The sequence below is a fragment of the Cynocephalus volans genome, chromosome 1 (genome assembly GCF_027409185.1).
Source record: "Cynocephalus volans isolate mCynVol1 chromosome 1, mCynVol1.pri, whole genome shotgun sequence".
Taxonomy (NCBI): domain Eukaryota; kingdom Metazoa; phylum Chordata; class Mammalia; order Dermoptera; family Cynocephalidae; genus Cynocephalus; species Cynocephalus volans.
The window spans coordinates 205,247,078-205,263,900 of NC_084460.1; the positions used below are offsets into that span (position 1 = coordinate 205,247,078).

The following is a 16,823-nucleotide window of genomic DNA, read 5'->3' on the forward strand; positions in this document are numbered from 1 at the left end:
GGGTTCTAATGGCATCTAGTGACTAGAGGTCAGGGATGCTGCTAAACATCTAACAGTGCACAGGACAGCCCCCCAGCAAAGCATTATCCAGCCCCATATGTCAGTTGTGCCGAGATTGAGAAATGTTGGATTAAAGAGATTTATCTTGTTTTTCAGGCATCCAGGCCTTTTGTTTTTGTTTACTAGATGTTTTCAGAATTCTTGGGGTTGCTGTGATTTCATTTCTTGGTGATGGGAAATTCTATCAACTGAATAACCACCCTGTGGGCCTGGTGAGTGAAACTCACAGCGCATGTGAAGATCTTATCTGATCCAGCAGCAACAGCTTCCTTCCCACTCCTGTCCTCTTTGCCTTTGTCCACCTGCCGGTAATGTACACACCTAAGAGGCCAAGTCACAATAAAATTATGCAAAGTTCATTGCTGATTGCTTTCCCTTCTCCTCAGTGCCTTCTAGTGGAGATGGCCATATGTGACTGGCAGAGGACAGTTGGGGTGGAAGTGGGGGGAGTATAGGTTCTGGATCCACAGTCATCAGTCTCGTTATGTTATTTTGCTATTGATATGGAGCTCTGAACTCCCTCAGTGGATAGTGTAACTGCAAGGAAGATGTCTGCTTCAGGTGGGTGGGGTTGGAAGTTTTCCTTTCCCTGCCCACACTAAGAAGGCATACTAGCATATGGAATGAAAACTCTAGGCACAGGACAGTCTTGCTTTGATCACTTTAAATGTAAAAGGGATGGGCTGTTGAAAACTGAGACATTAAAAGAGCCTTCCCAAGAATACCAAAGGTGTGTTGTTTTAGCTGGTGTCTTTCAGTTTGTGACTCAATAAGACTAATTTAGCCAGTTCTAAAGGGAGGGAGCAGACTGTTGTCACTTAGAATGTTTTTCCTGTTTTTTAAAGAAAAGGACCAAGGTCCCGAATGTGAAAATGAAGGATTTCTGTTCTTACCTGTTCCTGGGCAGCATCACTGTTTGCTACCTGGAACTGAAGAGAGCTCAGCATTTATCACAGCTGTTGATGACTCATGCTGGAGATTTGAGGCAGCTGCTGGCCCTATGATAGACTCTATGATAGAGTTTAAGTTGGTGGCTCTGGGCCACCACGCAGGGGAAGGAACAACTTCAGAGCATCTTCCCAGGAATTTGGACTTATTTCGAAGGAAAAAGCTGCTTTGCGTGTTCCTCCCTCTTTCTAGGCTTCTCCTTTTAACAACAGAAGACAACTGTATTTACAGCAAGAATCTTCCCCCCACCCCTCCCTCTCGCATCTGTTTTCTGTACAGCAGTAATGCTGCAGGTGGCTGGTAGGCTTAGCTTGGTTTGGTGGAGACAATATGGTATTATATAGTATTAGGAGGTGGAACTTGGGTACTAGTTTGATTCTGATTCAAACTGGAAAAATTTAGTTTTCTGGACCTCTGTGTCTTCTTTTGTAAATGGAAGATAGCGCATGGTTTTATTTTCCTAAGCAAGATCTAATGTGGTCTCCTAGTCTGCATAAGGGTACTTTATACATTTTAATTTATCTTATTTCCTTTTAAAGTTGAGCATTATTCCGGTGAGCTGCTCTAGTGAGCACAGAGTTAAGAGTTTGGTAAGAAGTGTGCAGTTATTGCAGGGGTAGCACACAGTTAATTTCAGCACTACGTTTCGGTTCAGTGTAGTGGAAGCACAGATTCATTCACCTGGTTACAAATGGTAATTGCCACTATTTCTGAAAACAATTTGCCAAGCACTCTAAGTTGCTCTTAATATAAATTGAGGCAGAAACTGGAAAGGAAAGTAGTAGAAATTGTTACAAAATCAAATCATTAACATCTAAAGATGATTTTAACTTCTTAGAATATGAGAGTCAGGCAAGAAGCCTCTGAAACTTACAATATATGACAGATCCTTACCTAGTATTTAATCTGGATATAGTAGAGTTCTCATTTGTAAAATTTTATGTTAATGGATATGTGGGTCTGAATTTAGAATAAGCAAATAAGACTACCGCCAAACATTAATTTCCTGACCAGTTACATAGAAATTCGAAGTTCAAACTCCATGTACACAGGTTAGGGCAGTTTTGTTCCTGAGTCTCTGCAACACAAATTAAGATGGGTATTGATTATCTCCAGTGTCTCATAATTTGGCATGTAAAACTTTTTTAACAAATATTTTTAAAAGAACATATTTTAAACAACAAAAAGAAAAACTCAGATGAAACATTTCTGGAAACTCTGGAACATCTCTGAGAACCCTTGAAGTCCTGTGGAACACAGTTCGAGAACCAGTAACTTGGATCACTGATCCAGCTCTACCAGTGTTCTATGTTCTAGAACTTTCCCCATTTTATACATATAGAAACTGAGATGGGCATACTTGTCTGGGAACACACAGGGCCAATGGATGGAGGAAGCTGTGGGTCAGAGATTTCCAGGCTTTCGATGCGGGGTTCTTTCAGTTCCTTCTCATCACCCTTTCTGGTGTCCTTTCCTGTGATTACCTTGGCAAAACAGTGATGAATCCAGCAGCCTCCACAGAGGGTTTTCTCGCTTGTATCCCCTCCCATCCCTTGTCTTGGACATCTTTTTGTTCCCATAGTCTCACTGCATTGCTCTTCTAGAATTTTTTTCTGGAACTTTCCCCACATTTTATTCTAATTACCTGTTCACTGGCATTATCCACTTCAGTTTACTCCCATCCACTCAAGGAAACACTGACTTTTCACTTATGAGGAACAAGATCTTAGGGTGAAATCTTCCAACAGGTCATGTGCAGATGTAGTCTCAGGGTGCCCAGGTTCTTTGTGGCTCATGCCAGAGGAAGCCATGGATGTCGTGGCTTATTTGTGTGTCTTCATCTCATTCCCACCGTCCTGTCCTTTCCTCTAGGAAGTGCTTAGTAACCATCCTCTGTGTGCAAGAAATGGCCATTGCCTGCATTTCTTGCCTTTGGGGGTCTCACAGACCCCTTAGGAGAGATGAAACAGGATTGTGCTATTGAGCTGTACGTAAGAAGCTCTTCATAAGGAGCACAGACTCCTGTGCCTACTCCAAGGAGGAAGAGCTCTCCCCAGTCTGGGGAGCCATGGGAGGCTTTATGCAGGAGGCAGGGTTGAGCTGTGAGGCTGGAGATTTGAGTGGTATTTCCCAAGGTAACATGGGTAAGCACAGCTGACTGAGGATTTGTTGAATGTTATTGCACAGGATGAAGCCACCACTTAAAGACTGATATGAAGTGGCTCAGGCGATACGCTGCGAGGACAGGAGAGGTCTGTGACTGACTAGGTTACAGCAGTGTGGTCCCATGTGAATGTGGCACCAGTGAGCTGGGATGGTGTTGTCCTGTGGTGCTGTTGGAAGAGACCAGTCTCTGTGTTTGGGGCTGGCATTGTTTCTGAAAGGGTGGATGGCAGTTTTCATCTTCATTTATCCTCTGAAGAGGCAGGTACTAGTGTAAGGAATGGGGCCTACAAAGACATGGGACAGGCACCTGAAGGAACTGCTTCATTAGTCTGGTTCTTGTTCCATTGGAATGGGGGTGATTTTCAGAGTGTTTCCATGTGGTGTCAGAAATGGGCATCTGCCCAGTAGGGTGGGCCAGGAGCTGTCTGAAGGGTGGCCTGTGAGTCTGGAGGGGGTAGCCATGTCTGGTGAACTCGAGACAGATCACCCTGTCATTCCCTTCTGTTGCAGGGCCCCTGGTCCGCCCTTAGGGACGGCACAGCCAGGTGTTGGCTGTGCAGTGGGGAAGGAAGGTAAAGGCCACTGTGTGCCCGGAGGCTCATCTGCCTACTCCAAGTACAGTTCCTCCTCCCCGCAACTTCAGAAGTGGTACTTGCTTTTTTTTTTTTTTTTTTAACAGCTTTATTGAGGTATGACTCATTCACATATCATTCTATTCTCCCATGTAAAGTGAACAACTCAGTGGCTTTTAGTATATCTACAAAACTATGCATCCATCACCACAATCAATTTTAGAACATTTTCGTTACCTCAGAAGGAAACCCCGCATACTTTAGCTGTTATTCCCCAATTCCCCTATTCTCTACCCACCCCCCGCCATAAGCAACTACTAGTGTACTTTCTGCTTCTATGCATTTGCCTATTCCAGACATTTATATAAATGGAATCATGCAATATGTGGTCTTTTGGGACTGTGTTTTTTTTTTTTTTTCTTTAACTTGGCGTAATGTTCTTAAGGGTCATCCCATGTAGTAGCACAGTTCTTCCTTTTTATGGCCAAATAGTGCTCCATGGTATGGATATAGGAGTTTTATTTATCCATTTGTCAGCTGAAGAACATTTGTTTCACTTTTTGTCTATTATAAATACTGCTATGAAAATTTGTGTACAAGTTTTTGCATGGACGTATGCTTTCAGGTCTCTTGGGAGTATTCCTAGGAACTGAATTGCTTGGATCATACGGTAACCCCATGTTTAACTATTTGAGGAACTGCCAGATTGTTTTCCACACTGGCCTCACTGTTTTACGTTCCCGCCAGTAGTACATGAGGATTCTAATTTCTTCACATCCTCACCCACGCCTGTTCTTATCTATACAGCCATCCTAATGGGTATGAAGTGGTAAGCATTGTGGTTTTGATTTGCATTTCCCCTAATGACTAATAATGTTGAGCATCTTTTTATTTTTTTTTTAAATTAGGTGAACTGACACATTTCCTTGCCAAAGGTCTTTGACCACCTTCGCAGAAGTGGAAGCTGGATCTTATTGTGTTGAGGAGTGAATGGGAAGGAAGGAAGTGAACGCTGCTCTTTGAGGAAGTAGAGGAATAGAGGGGATGTGTGTTAGATGGTTAATATCCTAGACAATCTTGGTGCAAACCTTCTGGAGGTGGATTGATGAAGTCTTGGCCCTAGGCTGTCATTACTCTGGTTGGCAACAAGGTCTTCTCAGATACACTGTATAGTCCCTTTTGTGCCCATTGGATCCACTTAGCTGGAGGACCCAGCTGTTAGGAGGGTTGGTCCAGGGACCTTTCCATTAATTGTGTGGCCATAACTGATGATCATCACTAAGTCCTTTTGTGGCACCAAGACTGTCTGTGAGGATGACTGTCCTGTGCCCTTATCATTATCTTCCCATTACTGTGAGAGATAGGGGCATCTCCTAGGTAATGCTTTAAAAAGTCTTAAATTCTGTCTTCTTAATGGGAATCGTAGAGATGAGTTCTAATGAAATTCTCTCTGTGCTGGGTGCATGCTGATATAGTTTCTGTTATTTCAAACTCTAGATTCCACTTGAGAAAAGAACATTCCTGTGGCAGTTCTATAGTCACTTAAAATCTGGGCCTCAATAATCAGAACAGGACTTTGAACTCCTTATAGCTAGGGATTTTTACTCCAAATGTGCATGTCTCTGAGCTGGAATAATTTCACTTTGAGGTTGGTTTCTTGTCTATCTTTTTGCCCCAAACCCTTGTTCAGTTCCTGGCCCTTGGCCTTTCCTTTGCTTAAACACTGCAGTCTTGAGCAGTCTCAGCAGTAGGTTAATTGAGGTGGTAGAGTGGGGCTTTCTGTCTGAAAGTTGACAGGTAATTCCTGACTCACCTAAAATAGTAAAGAAAATCACAAGAGGACTGTTTCTTGGTATAGCACCTCATTTACTTGCCCTGGGAAAATCCCCTTAGCCCTGGGGTAAAATGAACTAATGAGTATAGGTTATAAAAGGAAGCCCAGCTACTTCCTGAGGCACCAGGGGCAGTGCCCAGTTAGGGGAATGCTTTCAAAGTACCAGCCCCTTGAGGGTAGGTATTCCACCTTGCATTCAGTCCTCAGGGCCTGAAGGTAGCAAGTACTCAGTACATACTTGTAGCACAAATGGAGGAGGGAAAGAAGGAAGCTGCTGTTGAGCGGGCCAGCATCTAGGAGGGCAGAACAATGGGGCCATAATGTCCCCATGACAAGTCTACTTAGTCAACAGATATTTTATTATGCCCCTGTGGTCAGTGTTCTTCTCTGAGAAGGGGCGTGTGTGTGTATGGGGGTGGAGTCCCTTAAAGGATGTCAGGGAGTCTCACATAGAAACTGGTAAATAATCCAGCATGGACAGATAAGTGTTTCAAGACTTCAGATTAGGAAGAGAGCATTGTAGGCTGGAGCCATGGGGAGTGGCCTGAAGCATGTGGGACTGGAGCTGGGGCTTGGAGGACAGGCTGGGTTTGGATTGTCAGCACAATCTAGAGAGAGAGGGCCAGCCAGGTGGGAGGAGCAGCTTAAGTGAAGACGGGGAGACAGACGCCTGCAGAAGGATGTGCAGAGTTTACAGTGAGCAGAGCAGCTGGTGCGTAGGGTGTGACAGGGTAGAGGAATGTATGTTGCAAAGTAGTACAAGACGGAGTTTGAGCCTCAGTGTATCGGCGTTGTGGCAGTATCACACAGTGATGGAATATATGGACTTGGAATCTGGCTGCCTGACTCAGGTGCTCTGAAATTTGAGCGTGCAACAAAATCACCTGGAGGGCTTGCTAAAGCACAGGGTGCCTGGGCTCACCAGTGGTGTTGCTAATGCAGCTTCTTGTCACCTAGCCAGATTCTCCTTTAGCTTACACATCCCGAATCATAAGATATTAAACCAGCAAATTAAAAAAAAGAGGTTAGTTGACATTATCTTATGTACAGCTATTGGAGTGAGAACTTCGCTTCTGCTTTATTTTGCTATATTTTGCCACAATCGCTTTGCTAACTTTCTCCTTGTTCACAGCAGAATGGGAGTGAAGAAAGGAAATCGGCTGATGCAGGAGCCAGAGTGAGGCCACCAGACGTGCACACCCAGCCTACACCATGAATTTGGGTCTACCTTCTACACGTTAAGAGCCTGGGGCAGGTGAAGTTGCCGGAGAGCAATGGCTGTCTTCACTCCATGGAAGTTATCCTCTCAGAAGCTGGGCTTTTTCCTTGTGACTTTTGGCTTCATTTGGGGTATGATGCTATTGCATTTTACCATCCAGCAGCGAACTCAGCCTGAAAGCAGCTCCATGCTGCGCGAGCAGATCCTGGACCTCAGCAAAAGGTACATCAAGGCGCTGGCAGAAGAGAACAGGAACGTGGTGGATGGGCCATACGCTGGAGTCATGACGGCTTACGGTAAGTGCTGTGCTGCGTCTCCATGGAGCACGTGTTGTCCTTAGAGGCTCCCCAGATTGGTCTTGTCATGGATTGAATATCCCTTGCCTGTGCCCTCATGGGCAGTGAATTGCACACAGAGGGGCACTTTTAGAAAGTTAAAGCAACACCTGTTTAGGGATCCTGAGCTCTTGTACAACAGATGCTTTCCCCCAGGAGCCATGGGTCAGTACAGTTACTGCTCTGTTGCTTGTGTTTGCAGACAGCCCCTCCTCCCTCAGCACATTTCTGGACTGTGTGGTCTTGTAGGGGAGTGTGTTCAAGGAATGCCAAAATATATTTTCATTATCTTTCCCTAAACAAAACTTAATTAGGGCTGATGGTGTGAGATGAGGATGGGGAGAAATGTTCTACAGATGCCAGTAAACTTAGAGCTAAGTGTGCACCTCCCTCCAGCCAGTATAGAGGACATTGGAGCTTACATGCTGCTAATGAAGCTTTAACCTTTGGCTTCTTCAGATTTTACTGCTCTTCATTCTTGCCCTTGCCTTTAACTGCCCTCGCTTTGAAAGAAATCTTTTTGTACTTGTTGCTTTTTTTTTTTTTAAGGTGCCTTAAATGCTTTTTGAAACGGGAGAGTAAAAACATACACATATTGAGCATAACTTATTTTTCTTTTAGCAAAAATTATGTTTAATCTACAAAAAGTTGGAAGCTGTAGACAAAGAAAGGGAAGAATAAAAAATCATGTCTTCTACTCCAGGCAGTAACCACAATTAACATTTCAGTGTATATTTTTCTGATATTTTATGTAGACACACACATATTTACACAAATACTTACAAAACAAGAATTGCAAATGAAATTTGGATCATACCAGTGTTTTTTGGAGAATCCACATCCCAGCTGCCCTGTGGCCACTGAGTCTCCAGAGTGGACTTGATCTGTAGGAGACGACCTGTTGTTATTATTCAGTGGCAAAGTCTAGTTATTGAATGGAGGCCTCAGTGGTTCAGTGTTTGAGATATGAGAACGGGGCTGGGTAAGGTGGAAGAAAGTTGGTGTTCTGCTTTGTGACCCAGTCAGTGAAGTGCCCTGAAGTATGCAGAGTTCAAATGATGGCTCCAACAAGTGTGTAGCAACAGGTGTGGTGTAGGTGGAGTTCAGACAGAGGAAATCATCCTCAGTTATACATATACTTTTTTCTATTTGAAAGGATCCAGGGAACTTAGTTACTTTTTTGTAATATATACTTATATACTTATATATTTGTAAGGAGAAGATGGGTACTTCTAAGGAACAATGTGGAAATTCTTTTTCAGTGCTTATTATTTGAATGATCATGCTACCCTCTTTTAATCTATTACTTCAAATTTTGGCAGTGTCTGTAGGCATTGACTTTTAATATGCTGAGTAAGATGCCACCTTTTTTGATCCAATGGATTTTTAAAAAAAGACTCTGTTTTGAGAGTCCATGCTAAAAAAAAAACTAGGTAGTTTTTCAGAGGGTGCATTAACATTTCCAGAGTAGTATACAAGGGTACTTCAAAAAGTTTATGGAAAGATTTGTCTTATCTCTTAATTCATTTTTTCTACGAACTTTTTGAAGTACCCTCTTGGGTAAACTACCACAGGGAAAAAAAATACAGCAAATTGTCACTGTTGTTGTCACCACTGAGTGTGATGTAACAGGTAACAGAGTTTTGGTGTTTTAACATGTTTGGTTCTATGCATTCCATGTTATACCTTTGCGAGGAAAGGGAAATAGCTCAGTAGTAATTTCCTTCTTCTGTTTATCTCAGTCAAACCTTTACCATGGGCTGGAAGAAGCCACATGAATGGCAGATTTATATACTTTCGATTTCTCTAGTTGTTTTGACTCTTTTTATTTCATGTACACTGCTAAAAATCTCATAGGGAAGGCAATTATAAAGGACAGTGATCCGGTCTTAGCTTTTCAGCCTCACAGAGAAATTATTTTTTAAAGTTATCAAAAATCCCAGCGTCTGTTAGCATTTCAACCAACTGATATGCTTATAAAGATAGGACTTTGCATCTCAAAGGAACTATAGACATTATCTCTTCTAACTTGCTCCTTTTGTAGATGAACCTTAGCAAGGTAATTTGTCTTTTTTTTCCAGCAACAGCAATCAATCAAACAGGCTATATCAGCAAGTTTAACTCACACTGATAGTTTTCTCTTTCATCTAATCAACCTGATATATCATTCAGAATGGTCTTTGGAACTGAGTTTCTGGAATTTATTTAACTGGATCATATATGTATATGCTTGAGATATTTGGAGTCATCATGTGGTGAGATCCCAAGATAGGACTTCTCACCCAGCACTGTTGAGAAGTCTTTGTTGTGGGGAGGCTATTTGTTCATGGTAGGGTTTTAGCAGCACCTCCCTAGTTCTGACAAATATGTCTGCAGACACTTGCCTGCTCTCTGCCACCAGTGGTGAACCACTGCACTAAGAGTAGAAACACTATCTAACACCATCTTCTTAATGATGTTTTCAGACAGCCTAGCCTTCCCCCTGATTCCCAGTTCTGGGCACCAACAACTTGTATTTGTTGTTGTACCAGGATTGTACCATGAGGGTTGTACCAGAGATTGGTATAGTCCAGAGCCCGTCCTGGAAAGCTAGAGAGCAGTTCTGATGACATGTGCTTCCCCTGGAATCTGTCAGTGTCAGTGACATTGGTATTGACATTGACAGGCAGTTCTGGCAGCTGATGTCAGATGGAGATGCAGAGACTGCAGGAAGTTCAGTGGTTTAGCTGAGCTGGCAGAGTGGTGAGGAAGTGGTGTCTCCTTCTGCAACACACATGCATGTGCATGTACTGCCTAGATGTCTGTTCTGCAAGAGTGAGGAGTTGATCCTCTGGCTGAGATCTGTGTCTAGTTTGAGTGAATCTAGTTAATAGACCAAAAAAAAAAAAAATTCTTCTATCCCTGTAGTGGTATAATCAGAGGCTCTCAGTATGCTATAAATGGGTCTTTAGTATCTATGGCAGGTGTTTGAAGAATTATAGTAGCTGATTTTGGATGATTACTGATGTATTAGAATACCTGGCTTTAGATCCTGGAGTGGCAGGGTTCAGGGAACTCTGGCCCATGGGCCAAATTCAGACTTCTGCCTGGTTGTGTAAATAAAGTTTTATTTTATTACAGCTATTCCCATTTGCTTATAACAAACGTAAAAACAGAGAAAATTGATAATACCAGTATTTATTTGACAAAACACCTAAAACATTTTGAACCTATTGTCACCATAGGTTATTTTAAATACTCATCTGATTGTGTTTGTCATGGACTGGACTATTTCCTGGTCTCCCCTGGTTGAAGGCAGAGTCAGGAATCTATGGCCCATGGGCTAAATCCTCCTTGCTACTTGTTTTTGTAAATAAAGTTTGTTAGAATACAGACATACCCGTTTGTTTGCGTTGTCTGTGGCTGCTTTTGTACTAGTGAAGCCTTAAATATTTATTCCCTGTTCCCTTACCAAAAATGTTTTTCAATCCCTGACCTAGACAGTGCATGGTTATCTTTCTACCTATGGGATTTTTTTTCTTTCTTTTTTTTGGTGTCCCAAGTCTCTTTGATCCCTGTGTTTGATTCATTTAAGACATCATCTTCATAAGGAGCACATCCAAATGCAGCATTTTTCTGGCCTCTGGAAGTGACTCTTCTGAGCGACAGGTCAAGAGCTGGAATGGTTAGGAGCCTGGATTTTGGAGTCAGTGGTTTGGCTTTGCCCCATCCTGGCTGTGTGGCACAGAGGCACAAAGTGGGGTGTCAATACCTCTCACCAGGGCCATGAAGCTTGAATGAGATGCTTCATGGCAGGGTCTACCATGCACTTGCAGCTGGTTGTTACTGTGACGAGTACTTAAGCCGTTCTAGAACTTTCAGAGTATCTTCTTCCTGCCCCCGCCCTTCCTTGTTTTGATGATTTGAAAGAGGCTTCTGAACTTCTTTCAGGACTTGGTAACTCAAAAGTGGTGCCTGGAAGATCTCCCAGGTGGCCTGTGTGGAACAGTCAGAACACTCATTCTTGGAGTGTGAATCTGGGGAAGGATGTGTTGGCTTTGGCCTACCAACCACATATAGAGCTGGAGCCTCATTTGCGTCTCCCTGACCAGCATGGCAGGGGCCATGCCTGTTGGTGGCGTCACAGGAATGGTGCCACTCACCCCAGTCAATACCGTTGTTGTTTCTGAGGTGAATTGATCTGTCTCTAATGGCCTGACCCAAATTCTGATCCCGCTGATCACCTCTTATCTAACAGGACAGGCCCAGTTCACTTCTGTTTTCTAAAGAACAGTAACAGAAACCTGAGGCAAGGTGAGGCACTACAAGGTTCCCCCTTGTAGTGTGTCCACACCTTATTAACCCTGACGTGTCTCACCTGCTTGCTTCTCTGGGCAGTGGGACAGTCAGCCCCAGGAAGGCTACTGGCTCAGACTGCAGCTGTGGGTTCTCAGCTTCTCTTCCAACCCCTCACCCCGTATCCTATCTGCCTGCTGTCTGGTTCCTCCCTGACCTCCAGGTCCTGGGCGCCTGCCTTTCCTTACCTCTGCCTGCCTCCTGGTTCCCTGAGCTGCTTAGGCCTAGACTACCCCTTGACTGGCCCTTACCCTTCAAGGTTGGCACCTTGGGAAATGTCTGTGTCATTGGCTGGTGTATGACACTTGCTCTCTAGGCTTTGTGCATATATCGGGAAAAAGATGGACAAAATTCCTGCTCTCATGGATGCTATGTTCTTTTGGAGGGGAGAAATAATAAACAAGAATGTCAGATAGCAATAAATGCCAGAAAATAAAATGAAATGGGGATGTGATCAAAGTAGGCCCCCGGCTACTTTTTTCATAGGAAAGTCTGTGAAGGCTCCTCCCAGGAGGTGTCTTTTAACCTGAATGACACCAAGGAGCAGCTGGGCAAGTGGGAGAGGGAAGCTGAGGCAGAGCACTCCAGGCAGAAGTCAGCAGTGTGCCGGGTCATAAGGCCCACATGTGCACTGCAGGGACAGAGCCAAGGTTGCTGCAGCTGGAGCAAAGTGAGGCGGGAGCAGCGCGGAAGGTGTGAGGTCTGAGAACGGCGGCTTGTGCAGGGAGGGTGTCATAGGAGCGTATTGGATGCCTCACCCTGGGATCCATGGCAGGAAGGAAGTTTTTCCTGTTTCCTGAAGGAGCCATAGGATGGGGGACGGGGGCAGGGCAGTAGTAACTGCTTTGGGCTTCCTGTGGCCCTTATTGGCCGGGGATACTTCTAGGACGTTCACCTCATTTAAGGCTGCCAAAGTTGCTCTGAAAGGGTAGCAGCTGCCCTGTGTTGCAAACCCAGATAATGTTCGGAGTTTCAGACAAGAGCTTTTGCAAGTATTTTCTTCCACCTCTCCTGTTTAAACAAAACAACAACAACAAAAAAACAAAACAAAACTTGAATTTCAGTAGAGGTACAAGCTTGTAAAGAATTTTCTTAATTTCCTTTTTTCTTTTTGCCTCCATTCCTACAAATACGATTAAGGGACTGGTTTTGGAGGGGCTGGGACTTCTGTGGTGTAAAGTGGAAAACCACTATTGCCAAAGCAGAAATTCCCTGTCCTTGTGGGAAATATTCTGTTCTTGGAGCAAAACTGGAGGGAAGAAAATAGCTGAGCTGTTTGGTGTGTCTGAGGAAGACTTGATTTACTCTACGGTGATGTGGCTGGTATGATGACAGAAAGTGCTTGCTGCCTTAAAAAGCTGGGAACCTAAAAATGGGCCTCCTTGAGGCTTGGGGCTTTTCCAGCCATCCTGTGGTAGAGGCCCAGCCCGCCCAGCATCCCCATGAAAACTAGCCAAGTTCACAAGCACACCCAGCCCAGCCAGGCAGGAGGCCTGAGGAGGCCCTGGGGAGCGTTTCAGACAGGAGGAATAAAATCAGAATATGGGGTTCATTCTTCTACTTCCCTCATCATAAAAGCCTTTTCTTTCACACCATGGCTTCAAGTCTGGGTTGAGAGAGCATGCTCATATGTGGGATTAGTCTCAGGCTCAGTGTTTCTTGCCTTACCTGGTGGCCGCAGCTATGCACGACCCTCTCTCTCCTCCCTCTTCTCAACCATGTCATAGTGCCCTTTTTCTGTCAGAACTGTTTGGGCAGACCACATGCTGCTTGGGGCACCCTGAAGAGCTCCACACCCTTCTCATGTCTACCTTGGCACCACAACTGTCCTCTAGGATGAGGCTGTTGGGTGGTGACCAAACTTTTTCCTGTCCCCAAGCCTCTGCATTTTCTGCTCTCCACCTCACTCCCTCTTCTGTTGTCTATTCCAGAGAAGTCTGCCTGGCGCCCTTCCCAGGAGGTGGGCCCCACCCCACTCACTCTCATTGGTAACACTTAAGCTTCCTGGCATCCCATATTTATGCTCACTCACCATCCTTCTCCCCTGCGTAGAATGCAGGCTCCAAAAGAGCAGGGACTCCGGTCTGTCTTGTTCCCCACTGTGCCCCAGAGCTTAGCATGTCATGGTTGGCGCATAATAGGAACCACAAATGAATAGTAGCAGCCTCCCCGTACAGGACTCTGGGATTCTATGTGTGGTACAGTTACGGTTGGGACTAATTCAAAAATCACAGTAATTTTTTTAGTGAAGCAGGAAATGAGAAGAAATTCCCTGTGGACTCCACATCCACGAGGCTCCAAATAGCTATTACATGCAGTCCTGATGTGGGAACTGCTGTTCACTCTGGAAGCAGTTGGAGAGTGTTTCTGTGTGGGGCGAGGGGAGGAGGGAGCATGCTCTTTACTGGATGTGTGACCTTAAGCAAGTCACTGGTCTTTAAAAAGCCTTCTTCCACCCACTTCTGTAATGTAGGAGATGTAATGTCACTTACCTCATAGGCGTGTTGTAATGATTACAAGTGATAAAGTTTATTAAAGCACTTAGATCAGTAAGTGCATTCATTACTGCTTATCATTAACCCTAGCCTGGATGTGCCTGTATCTGTTACCGCCCAACCAAACTGTCTGTGTAGATCTGATGCTGGTTATTCATTGGAGGGCTTCAGAAACCTGTTCATGCAGCTGTCCTTGAACAGGTTCAAGGGGTGGGGCGCGACCAGACATGAGAGGAAACAGGCTGTGCTCTAGAGGAAGGCAGGCTTGCCACTGCCATCCTGAACAAGGAGATGGGATTTTCACTGTCATGTGCAAAAGATAAGATTTTCTGTCTTTGTGAAGATACTTACGGTTCCCCATGGTGTGCATTCACCCTTGTTCAACAAGTAATAAATCCAACTTGTTTTAACTACTAAAATAAAATTTTTAAAATGTTTTCCTTTGTGGGCTGTAAGATAAGCTAGATGTGGCTGAGCTCACCTTTGTGTGTGAACAGGGCATTGGTGTGGTGATGCTTCTGGTGTGGGTGGTGATCAAGGAGTAGCTTGCAAGTGTGCAAGGCACCCTTTCCTGATGGGGAAGATGGGGGCCCTGAGTCCGGTTGGGGACCTTACAGGACAATGGGCCTGACCTCTTAGCATCTGAGTCCTTGTTCCTTCTGTAAAAAAGGCTAAAATGCTTGACTCCTTTTTTATGCTGCTGGCTAGGTGTTAGGAATGGCCCAAGCATTCCATTCTAGATATTCATGGATTCCATAAAGCACTTGGTGAAGATAGGATCCATTCTCAGATTCTGCTGTCTGGAAAGTTCCCTGAAGTACTAATGACACCCCTGCAGCACCTCAGGAAGAACACTCATTTATAGGTTCAACTGCAGGCTGAAAGGCACATCTGTAAGTTTACATCCAGGCAAATTATCCACCATGTGACTTTAAAATCCAAATGGGATAAGACAGTGAGGGTTGTTGAGATATTTCTGGTAGGTGTTTTCCTACCTGATGGTAGGATACTTATGGGCAGTATCTTTGAGTTCTGAGAGTAGAATTTATTGTACTGCATGTCTGCTTAAAGTAGCATTTAATGCCTTTGTGGCTTTGAAAGTAGTGTGGATTTTTACATAAAATTGAGAGTATATGAGGAAGTATGAAGAATTATGAATATAAACATCCCTTACCCCCAAACCCAGATCTTACCACTTTTAAAAATTTTATTTATCTCTAGTCGTTTTTAATACAGGTAGATGTATGTATATGTGTGTATATGCATATATATGTGCTTTTTAAAAAATCAGGATCATATTTTTTAATTTTATTTTATTTTGTCGATATACAATGTAGTTGATTATTGTGTCCCATTACCAAAACCTCCCTCCCTCCTCCCTCTCCCCCCTCCCTCCCAACAATGTCCTTTCTGTATGCTTTTTGTATCAACTTCAAGGAATTGCAATTGTTATATCTTCTCCCCCCCTATTTTTTTTTTTGTGTGTGTGTGTGTGTGTGTGTGTGTGTGAGAGAATTTATTTATTTATTTTTAGCTCCCACAAATAACTGAGAACATGTGATATTTCTCTTTCTGTGCCTGACTTGTTTCACTTAATATAAATCTCTCTAGGTCCATCCATGTTGTTGCAAATGTCAGTATTTCATTCTTTTTTATAGCTGAGTAGTATTCCATTGTGTAGATGTACCACATTTTCGTATCCACTCATCCGATGATGGACATTGGTGCTGGTTCCAACTCTTAGCTATTGTAAAGAGGGCTGCGATGAACATTGGGGAACAGGTATACCTTCGACTTGATGATTTCCATTCTTCTGGGTATATTCCCAGCAGTGGGATAGCTGGGTCATATGGTAGAGCTATCTGTAATTGTTTGAGGAACCTCCATACCATTTTCCATAGAGGCTGCACCATTTTACAGTCCCACCAACAATGTATGAGAGTTCCAATCCTCTGCAACCTCGCCAGCATTCATCATTCAGAGTCTTTTGCATTTTAGCCATCCTAACTGGAGTGAGATGGTATCTCATTGTGGTTTTGATTTGCATTTCCCGGATGCTGAGTGATGTTGAGCATTTTTCATATGTCTGTTGGCCATTTGTATATCTTCCTTAGAGAAATGCCTACTTAGCTCTTTTGCCCATTTTTTAATTGGGTTGCTTGTTTTCTTCTTGTAAAGTTGTTTGAGTTCCTTATATATTCTGGATATTAATCCTTTGTCAGATGTATATTTTGCAAATATTTTCTCCCACTCTGTTGGTTGTCTTTTAACTCTGTTAATTGTTTCTTTTGCTGTGCAGAAGCTTTTTAGTTTGATATAATCCCATTTGTTTATTTTTCCTTTGGTTGCCCGTGCTTTTGGGGTCATATTCATGAAGTCTGTGCCCAGTCCTATTTCCTGAAGTGTTTCTCCTATGTTTTCTTTAAGAAGTTTTATTGTTTCATGGTATATATTTAATTCTTTAATCCATTTTGAATTGACTTTAGTGTATGGTGAAAGGTATGGGTCTAGTTTCATTCTCCTGCATATTGATATCCAGTTATCCCAGCACCATTTGCTGAAGAGGCAGTCCCTTCCCCAGTGAATAGGCTTGGTGCCTTTGTCAAAGATCAGATGGCTGTAGGTGTGTGGGTTGATTTCTGGATTCTCTGTTCTATTCCATTGGTCAGTGTGTCTGTTTTTATGCCAGTACCATACTGTTTTGATTATTATAGCTTTGTAGTATAGCTTAAAGTCAGGTAGTGTTATGCCTCCAGCTTTATTTTTTTTGCTCAGCATTGCTTTGGCTATGTGTGGTCTTTTGTTATTCCATATAAATGTCTGGATAGTTTTTTCCATTTCTGAGAAAAATGTCATTGG

General features: G+C 43.5%; 1 protein-coding gene across 1 annotated transcript in view; it reads left to right on the forward strand.

The window, feature by feature from the left end:
* Window positions 1–6,854: 6,854 nt before the first annotated feature.
* The window catches only part of MGAT5 (alpha-1,6-mannosylglycoprotein 6-beta-N-acetylglucosaminyltransferase), a 206,891-nt gene continuing 196,922 nt past the window's right edge, over window positions 6,855–16,823 (forward strand). Inside the window, exon 1 of the mRNA XM_063107231.1 lies at window positions 6,855–7,095. Coding sequence (XP_062963301.1) covers window positions 6,855–7,095 — 241 coding nt within the window. The remainder of the gene's footprint in view (window positions 7,096–16,823) is intronic.